Source organism: Coptis chinensis, chromosome 3, assembly GCF_015680905.1.
Source record: "Coptis chinensis isolate HL-2020 chromosome 3, ASM1568090v1, whole genome shotgun sequence".
In the NCBI taxonomy this organism is placed as follows: Eukaryota; Viridiplantae; Streptophyta; class Magnoliopsida; order Ranunculales; family Ranunculaceae; genus Coptis; species Coptis chinensis.
In genome coordinates, this window is record NC_141458.1 from 44,803,387 (window position 1) to 44,815,453 (window position 12,067).

Below are 12,067 nucleotides of genomic sequence, written 5' to 3' on the forward strand. Positions count from 1 at the left end.
GTTTTCCCTTATATTTTTCAAATCCCTATGACTTCTTTCGAAAATTGTTTTTTGCAAGTAATATAGTAAATTTAGATATTGAGGATTTCACCTCGGAGTTCATGGTTTTCTTCCTTGTTTCCTTTCTCTGAATAGTTGCACAAACAACAGCAAGTGTTGGAAGAGTGCTCTCCATTAGAATATTGCTTTCCATATTCTCATATTCTGGTTTAAGACTACGAAATACGGTGAAGATTTTATCCCCTTCAGCCCGTTTCAAAAAAGTCTTAACATATGTGGTGTGTGGACGATATATGTTTAACTCATCCCACAATTTCTTCAAATTCCCAAGGTGTTCTGTAAAAGTTTTCTCACCTTGTTGCAAAGCACTGATTGCGAGTTGAAGTTCAAAAATACGGGCATAATTGTTCTGGTTTCTGTATAAATCTTCAATTGAATCCCACATCTCCTTTGCAGAATCAGAGAAAGTAAAAATTCCAGCAATAGTTGATTCCATAGAATTGAGTAACCAAGATCGAACAAGCTGATCATTGGAAACCCAATTCTCAAATTCGGCATCATCAATGGCAGGACACACCTTTGCACCATTAATGAACCCTAATTTCCTCTTGCCACCTAAAGATAGTGAAACAGCCCTAGACCATGGTATATTTGTTCCATTCAAGAGAATTGATGACAGCTTCCAACCAGGATTAGAATCAGTCTCTATTGTTACAGCAGACTTTGGGTTTGGTTTTGGATCTGACATAGTGTATTGTGTTTATCTAGATTGATTTAGAGGAGAGATTAAGCGCTCCGCTATGATACCATGTAGAATTAAATAACCAATTAAAGAGACAAAACACAATAATTTATAGTGGTTTGGTTCCAATGCGGCAACCTACGTCCACGGGAGAAGAAATGTTTATTGCTTGATTCATTTCTTAGGGTTCTATTACAGAGATATATATAGGCACAACACAAGTGCACAAAATTGTGTATATTCTAAGAATGGAGTCTTCCCTTTTATAGAAACACCAATATCGGTCGAACTTGTCATGAACCGACTGAGTGCGCACGCACCTTCATCATGTGCAACTGAAGCGTGCACGCGCTGTCTCTTTCTTCCCCCACAAATACCCATTTAAGAGTGTGTTAAACGTAATCAAATCAGGCTTCACCCCATTCTTCTCCATCTCATATATCATTAAAACAGCAAAATTGAAATTCCCTAATTTAATATAAGCATGAATTACTATATTATACGAATAATCAGCTGGGGTCATGGACAAACTCGATGAAAGTTCTCTAAGCAATTTCAAAGTTTCACCATACTTCTTAGACTTAAAACTAGCATTCAAAAGCGCATTAAGCAACATAACAGTATGCATACATTTCAACTCAGTCAATTCATTGTACGTTTTTAAAGCATGATCAAACATACTATTAGGATCCTTAGTTCTTATTTAGGAAGTATTATTAAGTTAGATATTTCTATTTCAATTGAAGTTTAGTTAGTTTATTTTAGTAAATATTAGTTTTAGAATTGTAGCCGAATTGGCAAGGGTTTGTTTATCCACTATATAAATGTGGGTAACTTTGATAATAGATAGGAAATTTATGTATCTTCTTACCTCTAAATTCTTCTAATCTTCTATCTCAACCCCAAATTCTTTCTCAATAGCTAGGTTCCTGATAATTTGGTATCAGAACGGCTTTCCTGGCACCCACCATGACTGTTAAAACCCTTGAAGAACAAGTTCAACTCCTTACCCAACGGATTGATGAAGTTACTGTAGCTTTATCGAAAACAAAGACTGACATCAATAATCTTCCAGGTTTAATAGCTGGTCTTAATGCAAGATTGGATCAATTAACACCATCAACACCTCCTCTTACGCAACCGGTGCCTGTTCCTCAAAACAATCCAGGTACTATGGTTTTCTCCCATCATGTACGTCTTGATTTTCCGTTGTTTAAGGGTGAGGACCCTGCTGGATGGGCTTTTCGAGTGGAGCAGTGTAAAAAGGTGTCTCATATTCCAGATGCTCAAATTGTGTCTCTAGCTTCCGCGCATTTAACTGGTGATGCTATTCCATGATATCAATCGCTAGAGCGTACATTAGGCGAGCTAACATGGCCGCAATTTACAAAGGCCTTGTGTATCCATTTTGGTACTTTAGAAGATTTCGATCCAGGGGGAGCTCTTTCTAAATTACGGCAAATTGATACTGTCACAGATTATCAACTACAGTTTGAATGCTTAGCTAATCGTACACTAGGATTGCCTGAAGAGTTTTTGATTAGCTATTTTGTTTCAAGATTACGTGATGAGGTGAGTTGTTGTTAAGATGTGGAAACCTGCTACTCTTGTACAAGCTTTTGAACTTGCAAAATATCAAGCTGAAGTTGTTACAGTTGCTATGAAACGCCAAACTTTTCGTCCCAATATAACTCGTTCCTCTAATGCTCCTTCTCTTAGTGCTCCATCTGCCATTGGATCCACTCCATCAATTCTTGGTCCTGCTCCTATTCGTCGTCTATTATCTGCCGAACAAGCTGAACGTCAATTGAAGGGTCTTTGCTTCAATTGCGATGACCAATATAAACCGGGACATCGTTGTGGAAAATCTCAAGTCTGTCTTTTGGATGCTGCTATTTCTCTTGTTGACGAGGGTGTTGAATCTGTCCCTAACGAGGTTGATGCTACCACTGGTATTGAAATCTCCCTTCATGCTCTTACCGGTTCAAGTCGCCCAGAAACTATGCGCCTTACTGGTTTTCTTAAAAAGCATCCTATCACTATTTTAGTGGATTCTGGCTCTACTCACAATTTTTTGAGCCCATGTCTTGCTAAACATTGTGGTTGTGCTTTTACTACAATGCTACCTTTTCGTGTTACAGTTACTGATGGTGAAGTCCTTAATAGTCATGGTTGTTGTTCAAATGTTCCATTCACTATTCAAGGCTACCATTTCCATTCTGATTTTTACTTACTTCCAGTAAGTGGTTGTGACATGGTTTTAGGTGCTCGGTGGTTACGTTCTTTAGGTGCTATTCTTTGGGATTTTGCTGCCCTCACCATGCAATTTTCTTTGGATGGAAATAGCATACAATTGGTAGGTAACAACTCTTCTACTGTTCTAACCGACTCTAGTGAAATCAAGAGGTTATTATTACAAGAAAAGTATGGTGCTTTTTTACAACTTATGACGGTCTCAAATGAAGAGTCTTCATCTCCAATTCCACCTATTATTGCCGAAGTTTTGAGTGAATATTCTGATGTTTTCAATGAACCAAGTGGTCTTCCACCGCATCGTTCTCATGATCACAAAATTCCATTACTTCCTGGTCGCAGCCCCCTAACTTGTGTCCTTATCGGTATCCCTACTTTCAAAAGAATGAGATTGAACGCATCGTTGGTGAGATGCTTGAAGCTAGCATTATTCAAAAAAGTGTTAGTCCACTCTTCACCAGTGCTTCTTGTCAGAAAAAAAGATGGATATTAGCGCATGTGTGTTGACTATCGTGCTCTTAATGATATAACAATCAAGGATCACTATCCGATTCCAGTAATTGATGAGTTATTAGATGAACTACATGGTGCAGTCATATTCACTAAATTGGATCTTCGCAATGGTTTCTATCAAATATTAGTCGACGGTTATGATATTCCTAAAACCGCTTTTCGAACTCATGATGGTCATTATGAATTTTTGGTTATGCCATTTGGACTTTTAAATGCTCCATCAACTTTTCAAAGTCTTATGAATGAGATTTTCCGGCCTTTCCTTCGCAAGTTTGTTCTTGTATTTTTTGATGATATAGTCATCTACAGTCGTTCCTTGGATGCTCATGTTGCTCATCTCTCTACAATTCTAGCTTGTTTACGCCAACATCAACTTTATGTGAAGTCTTCTAAATGTTCTTTTGCACGATCTTCATTGGATTATCTGGGGTATGTTATTTCAGGAGAAGGTGTAGATGTTGATCCTGAAAAACTTCGTTGCATGGTTGAATGGCCCAAGCCGACTACCATTAAGGCTTTGGAGGTTTTTTGGGTCTAACAGGCTATTACAGCAAACTTTGTGGCCCTTTGACAGATATGCTTAAGAAAGATTCCTTCATGTAGACTAGCGAGGCTAAAATTGCATTTCACACTCTCAAAACTGCCATGTCTACAACCCCAGTTCTTGCATTACCTGACTTTTCAATTCCAAACCTTTTTCTATTGAATGTGATGCTTCTGGTCATGGTATTGGTGCATTGCTTATGCAAGAGGGTCGACCGTTAGCTTTTATTAGTAAGGCTTTATCTGGTCACAATTTGTCTGTCAGTTTATGATAAAGAGATGTTAGCGGTTCTTTTTGCAGTGAATAAGTGGAGGCCTTATCTTATGGGTCATCATTTCAAGATTATTACTGATCATCGAAGTCTGAAATTTTTTCTTGACCAACGTGTTTCTTCAGTGGAGCAACAAGAGTGGGTTTCTAAGTTGTTGGGTTACGACTATGAGATTATATATAAGAAAGGTTCTGATAATCTAGTTGCTGATGCTTTGTCCCGTGTTGCTCATGGCTCTTATGTGCATGCTATCTCTTCTCCCATCTTCTCTGATATTAATGCCATTTCTTAAGACTGCCTTGCTAATTCCGAGTTGTCTTCCATTATCAATCGTCTTCTTTTGTAACATGTTCCACGCTATTCTTACGACAACAATATTCTGCGCTACAAAGGACGAATCGTATGTGGTTCCTTCTTCTTCGGGTTGGTGTGATCAAATCCTTAAGGAATTTCATTCTTCTCCCGTTGGTGGACATTCAGGTTTTCTACGTACATACAAGCGTATCTCTACTAATTTTTATTGGAAAGGTTTGAAATCTGCTACAAAGTTATTTGTTGCTGAATGAGATGTTTGTCAAAGGAACAAAGCGGAAACAATTTCTCCTCTGGGTTTATTACAACCATTGCCTATTCCTGACAAAGTCTGGGAAGATATCTCCATGGATTTCATTGATGGCATTCCTTCTTCAAGCAAGAGGACTTCTATTCTGGTAGTTGTCGACCGTCTTTCGAAGTATGCCCATTTCATTGCACTTTCACATCCTTATACTTCTCCTACAGTTGCTCAAATTTTTGTGCGTGAGGTGGCTCGTTTACATGGTATGCCCCGCTCAATTGTTAATGATCGTGACTCGATATTTCTAAGTCAGTTTTGGCAGGAACTTTTTTCTCTGCAAGGAAGCTCTCTCTGTCGAAGTACCGCTTATCACCCCCAAATCTGATGGGCAAACTGAAGTCCTAAATCGCACACTTGAAAATTATTTGCGTTGCTTTGTTGGGGATCAACCTTCTCAATGGACAAAGTGGCTTTCTTGGGCAGAGTGGTCTTATAACACTACATTTCAATCAGCCATTAAAATGACCCCTTTTGAGGTTGTGTATGGTCGTCCTCCTCCCCGAATTGAGACAAATTTGCCTGGTTCTACAAGCGTGCATTCAGTTGATGTTGCGGTGCGCGAACGAGATGAAATTATGCGTATACTCAAGTATAATTTGCAATAAGCACAATCCAGGATGAATTTTTTTGCTGATAAGCATCGGACTGAGCGTGAATTTCACATAGGTGATTGGGTTTTCCTTCACCTACAGCCCTATCGCCAAACTTCTGTTAATCCACATGGTACTCATAAGTTATCTCCTCGTTTCTTTGGTCCATTTAAGATTATTATATCTTGTATTGGATCAGTTGCGTACAAGCTGGATTTACCTCCTGGAAGTCGCATTCATCCCGTATTTCATGTCTCCTTGTTGAAACTGAAGCTTGGGAATAATAATTTGGCACTTCCACAACTTTCGAGTCTCACAAATTCTGGACAGTTTGAGTGGAAACCTTGGCCATTTTAGATCGTGGAATGTTTAAAAAGGATAATTGCGTTGTGACTCATGTTTTAGTGCATTGGAAAGGACTCCCACAAGATGAACCTACATGGGAAGATTATTACGATTTTTTTGCTCGGTTTTCGGAATTTTCAGCTTGAGGGCAAGCTGTTTTCGAAGCATGGGAAGATGTTAGGATCCTTAGTTCTTATTTAGGAAGTATTATTAAGTTAGATATTTCTATTTCAATTGAAGTTTAGTTAGTTTATTTTAGTAAGTATTAGTTTTAGAATTGTAGCCGAATTGGCAAGGGTTTGTTTATCCACTATATAAACATGGGTAACTTTGATAATAGACAAGAAATTTATGCATCTTCTTATCTCTAAATTCTTCTAATCTTCTGTCTCAACCCCAAATTCTTTCTCACTTGCCTCGATTAATGAATGTTTTTTCGCTGATGCAAGATGTTTAATAGTGTCTTCATATACTTGATATGCTTTATGAAACTGAGGTCTTTCAGAAAACGCTTTGAAGTTTTTGACAAGGGTGGTAAGGTGTTTTCCTGCTAAAATTTTCTTTGTAAGATGATTTGTAGATGGCTTTTGAGGTTTTTCTTCTTTCGGAAGGGTTTTTGTGAGAATTTGAGGTGTTGGGATGTTGTTGGAAAAGAGACGGTAGAGACGAGAAATGGATGAAGAAGAAGAAGACAATGTTTTGGTTTTGAGGTTTGGTCCGAAAATTCTATGAAACGTGAAGAAGGTTTTTAGAGGGGGCTTAAAAGTGGAGAATTCACTGTCGAAATATCAATAATCAAATGAAATTTCAATAGTCAAAATTACGGAATTTTGATAAATGTCGACATGTATCCTCAAGTAGAATTATGGAGCTTCCTTGTAACCCTGTAACATCCCACTTGGGTCGTGGTATTGACACCCCCATAAATGGGACTAGCACCCTGATAAGAGTCCAAAACTGTAGTTTTAACTCCTTAATAATACTACTTTTAGACCAATTATGCGAGTAATAAATAAGAGTTAATGCTAATTACGTGCTTTTATGTATTTCAGGCATGAAATTTAATTATGTGCAGAGAAATGTGCCACTTTGGCGATATAAAGGAGCAAAAGATTGGTTGCTAAGAAGTTCGGTGATAAAGGCAGAGATTCAAGGAGACAAAGCCTTTATGAAGCCCGGTCAAAAGCTGAAAAGTCAACACGGGTAGAAACAGTGCACAAGTCAGCAGAATTTCCGAAGATCATATCTTTAGACTCAAGCCTCGGATTTGGGCCTACCTTACGTCAAAAAGACCAGCTCGGAAAGAGCTTTTCAATGGTACAAGCCTTGACCCAATCAGAGGAGCAGAAGTGGACGAAAAGTCTGCTGAAGTCAAAGCCTGCTAAAACGGGCTCTGTGGACTGAAGAAATTGGGCTTTAGGCTCGATTTTCCGGCCCAAAACATGAGACCTCAGCCCATGCACGAAATTGTGGATCTAGTCTCCTTCTTTATATAAAACAAGACTTAGCTCTTAAGAAAGGGGGAGTTAGAGAATCTAGAATAGAAAGTAGCCATTAAAATAGCTTGTAGATCTAGTTTTTTAATTCAATTAGTTAAATTAATTAGTTTCATACATTGTTTTAGATTAATTCTTTGAATCATAGTTCTTCATTGATTAGATAAATAAAATAGTTATTTCTTGTTCATTTCGATTTTACTTTTTAAAATTGTTAGATCTAATTTCAGTTGTTGTTATTCAATTCTTAGTTATTAATTTAGAATTCAATTATTGTTTAGTTAAATTTAATAAAGTTATAATTTTTATATTACGTCTAGTTTTTATTCACATCGTAGTATAATTCCCACCATTGCTCTCATTAGACTTTGAATAGATTAGTCAATCTAGGAAACTTGAATGCTAAAGAACTAAGAGTAGAACGAACTTTTTACTCCACTCTATTTCGATAGAATTAAGAGTATAGAAATCTTTGATAGAAACGCATAATTAAGTTTAGTTTCACTTGCGTTTTGAGTTTCATCGTTCATTTCGTTGGTAAATTATTCAATTTTACGTTTATCAAATGGCGTCGGTGCCATCTTAGTACTCTTTAGTATTGTTTTCTGTAGACTTGATAGTTTTTCAAAGTCCCATAACCCACCCACCCTTGTTTGGATTCTCACCGTGGTTGTGCGTTTTGACTTTGCAAGTTTCCACGAAAAATTACTCGGGCGCACTTTTTAACGGCAGGCAAGTTAAAGTGGATCGCGCTTCCACATGCACGAATCCCACCCTTTGGTTGGCCACCACCTACGCCTACCAAGGCCAACTTGGGAGCCACCGCACCCACATGCCTCGAATCCTACCTTTTGCTCGGCTCGCGACCACTGCGCCTTTGCCTAGGCATATTCTCGAAGCCCTCTGCCCTCTGAAAACCGCCCGATTTCCACAGGTTTGTTTCGAACTTTCATTTCTTCAAAGTTTTCAGTGTTCTAACTTGTTATATACACTGAGCACGTGTAAACAAGACGCTATTCATAAGCGAACCAAGGAGGCTTTCAAGTACTCTTTTCTTCCACACCTCGCATCTTCTGTTAGAGGTTCATACTAGCATATCAGGATTGTTTGGAGTGTTGTTGTGTTTCATTAATATTGGTCTTAGCCTTGCATGAGATTAAGATCGGCCCGAAGAAAAACACCTAACATAATTAACCGACAACGACAACAAACAAGTATTTCTAGTATACCACTCACTACACCTCTAGCTAGCATACCACACACACCACCTGAAGTAATGGCTGAAGGAAGAGAGTCTCCTCTCTCTGACTTTTACAAAGCCTTGAACGATAGCCCTAAATCTTGTATCATTCTATCAGACCCAGTGGGGGATTTCTGAATTCCCCCAAATATATTTAATTTGTTACCCGTTTTTCATGGGTTAGACCATGAAAAACCTTATCAGCACATGTGTAGGATTTACCAAGTCTTTACTACAATCCACCATCCTACGGTTGGTGCTGAACAAATTAAACTAAAGGTATTTCCCTTCACCTTAGCCGATAAGGCGTCTTGTCTTGTTTAACCTTGGCGCTTAATTCGGTAATACTTTCGTGGGCTAAACTTGTTCAACTATTCATGGAACATTTTTACTCACCATCAAGACCGATGAAATGCTTTCCAAGATTCATTTCTTTTTTGGCGGAGAATCCTCATGAATCATTTTCGAGGCTTGGAATCGCTTTTACCGATCTACTTATAGAGTGTTCACATCATAACCTCGCGAAAGACACGTTAGTTCGTGCCTTTTTCAAGGGACTTCTACACCACCATAAAGAAGTCCTTGACATAATGAATGGGAGTAGTTTCTTAAGTAAAGGAGCCTCAGAGGCTTATAAATTTTTAGAAGATCAGACTAAAGCGTAATAATAATAGGGGGTAGTGATGATATCTCCCGTTCCGCTAGTTCTTCTATAATTAAAAGCGTTAGGTATGTTTGAGATGAAACCCGATCTAGAACTTAAAAATTTAATCGAATCTCTAACTAAAAAGGTAGAGGCTATTTATGTCCAACAAAAACCTATCCCCGTCATGAATGCCAACTCCAACCCATGTAATTTCTGTTTGAGTCCAGAGTACCCCGACTCATATTGTCCTTTCGTTTACGAACAACAAATATTACAACAAGATAACGTTTGCTCAATTAATAGTTATCCTACTCCTAACGCCCCTTGGAGACAACACCTCAACTTCAGTTGGAGAAATAATCAACAAGTAACAACTCCAGGATTTAATAATCAAAATGTTATGCAAGCAAACAATTATAACCAACCTCCACCACGACAAGGACAAGGTCAGGGTAATTATAATAATTATAACAACCAAGCGCAACCACGACAAGGTCAAAAACAAGGTCAGGGTAATTATAATAATTATAACAATAATAATTATAATGCAAATCGAGGTATCGTTCCGGTTAATAATAATAACTATCACAGCCCACCCATAAATAATCAACGTGACATAGTTCCTGTCACACAACCTATAGCTAACACTCTTTCACAACCGGATCATTTCGATACCTTTATGCAATCTCAACAACAGATTTTGCAAGCCATCCAACTTTCCTTACAGCATCTAGCTCAAGAGAAAGTACAACCCAAAGGTGTGTTTCCAGGACAAGCGATACCTAATCCTAAAACACCAAACACAGCCTTTGAGGTGAACGATAATACTAGTACGGAAAATGTAAACGTAGGTGAGCTAAATGCCATCACCACTCTCCGTTCTGGTAGAGTGGTTGACAATAATGTAACTATGCCTATAGTTACCCCACAAGTAGTCCCTACACAGGAGATTGAACTAGATACCGAAATGGAAACTGAAAAGCCTACCCCTGTAGAGGTACCGGTTAAACCACAACCTAAGAAACAAAAAGCAAAGGTTAGACATCCAGTTGAACCATATGCTAAGCATAGAGAGACACCACCGTTTCCCCAGAAATTAGCTATGTTAAACAGAGATACAAACTTTGATGAGATTAGGGAAGTATTCAAGAATCTAATTAACGATTAACCTACCCTTTCTCAAAGCAATTAAAAAATTACCTCACCACGCTAAGTTTCTTAAGGAGTTGTGCACTACTAGGCATAGGACAAATATTCCTAAAGATTCCTTTCTAACTGAATAATTTCCAACTTTAACAGAACATAATGGAATTGTGAAGTACAAGGACCCCGGTAGATCTCTATCAGATAATGCACCTTAGGAGATTCTCACACGACCACTGCTTTATTAGACCTGGGGGCAAGTGTCAACTTACTCCTGTATTATTTATACAAACAAATAGGTCTATAAGAGATGCAACCTACTCAAATGACGTTGCAATAAGCGGATAGGTCTATTAAGTATCCTAAGGGTGTGGTTGAAAATGTGCTAGTTAAGGTCCAGGATTTCTACTATCCTGCGGATTTTGTTATCCTCGATACAGAAGTCGTTAATGACTCTGTTCCAATCATCTTAGGGCGTCCATTTTTGGCAACTGCCAACGCGCTTATAAACTGCCGAAATGGTTCGATGTCTTTGTCTTTTGGCCATCTTTCGGTTGAGGTAAATGTTTTTAAAATGATGAAACAATTATCAGATTTGTCTATAGATAGAGAGATTAGCATGATCGAGAGCTTAGTGCAAGATTACTATAATAACACGTTTCCAGAAAACCATATGCATAAATTCCTTTCTTTTGGAAGTTCAGATTTTGTCGATGACTCCTACGTACAAGAAGTCAACACCATCTTCGAGTCTACACAAATCGTAGAACCTTCGGTTATTCCATATACAAAGTTTGAAGACCTGCTGCCTAAGCAAGTATTCATTACTCAAGATGAGGACACCCCAGAAGCTTTTATCGACATACCAACCACCCCGGTACTTAAACCTCTTCCTCCTGAGTTAAAATATATTCAACTTGATCCGGATGGTAGCCATCCGATAATTATATCTTCTCTGTTATCTAAGGAGGAAGAGACATGTTTAATCAGGGTGATTAAGGAACATGGTTCTGCGATTGGTTGGTCCCTAGCCGATATTAAGGGAATTGATCCTAATGTGTGCACTCACCGTATCCATTTGGAGGATAACGCAAAGACTTCTTGCGAATCTCAGCGTCGTTTGAACCCAACCATGAAAGAAGTGGTCAGGGAAGAAGTTTTACGGTTACTTGATGGGGGTATCATATACCCAATCTCTGATAGCGAATGGGTCAATCCCATTCATGTAGTTCCAAAAAATCAGGGATTACAATGGTACGTAATGCCAAGGGTGAATATGTTGCCACACATGGTCCTATAAAATGGAGGATCTGTATTGATTACAGACGTTTAAATGCCATGACACGAAAGGATCATTTTCCATTACCCTTTATAGATCAGATGCTAGAACGTCGAGCTGGTCATGCTTTTTACTATTTTTTGGATGCCTACTCTGGCTATTTCCAAATTATTATTGATATCGATGACCAAGAAAAGACTACATTTACATGTCTTTTTGGAATATATGCCTATAAACGAATGCCTTTTGGCCTTTGTAATGCTCCTGATACCTTCCAGTGGTGTATGCTTCATATATTTAGTGACATGGTAGAGCGTTTCATGGAAGTATTCATGGATGATTTTTCTATCTATGGAGACTCTTTCCCTGACTGCCTGTCTAACCTATCT

The 12,067-nt window shown here is 38.3% G+C and overlaps 1 protein-coding gene across 1 annotated transcript; it reads left to right on the forward strand.

Annotated features, from left to right (window-relative positions):
* Window positions 1-701: 701 nt before the first annotated feature.
* Window positions 702-6,230, forward strand: LOC147509763 (uncharacterized). The gene is made up of 3 exons (XM_086597910.1): window positions 702-2,068; window positions 2,220-2,232; window positions 2,320-6,230. The coding sequence occupies exons 1-3, from the start codon at window positions 1,712-1,714 to the stop codon at window positions 3,486-3,488; spliced, it is 1,539 nt and encodes a 512-aa protein (XP_086454036.1). The 5' UTR covers window positions 702-1,711; the 3' UTR covers window positions 3,489-6,230.
* Window positions 6,231-12,067: the final 5,837 nt, after the last annotated feature.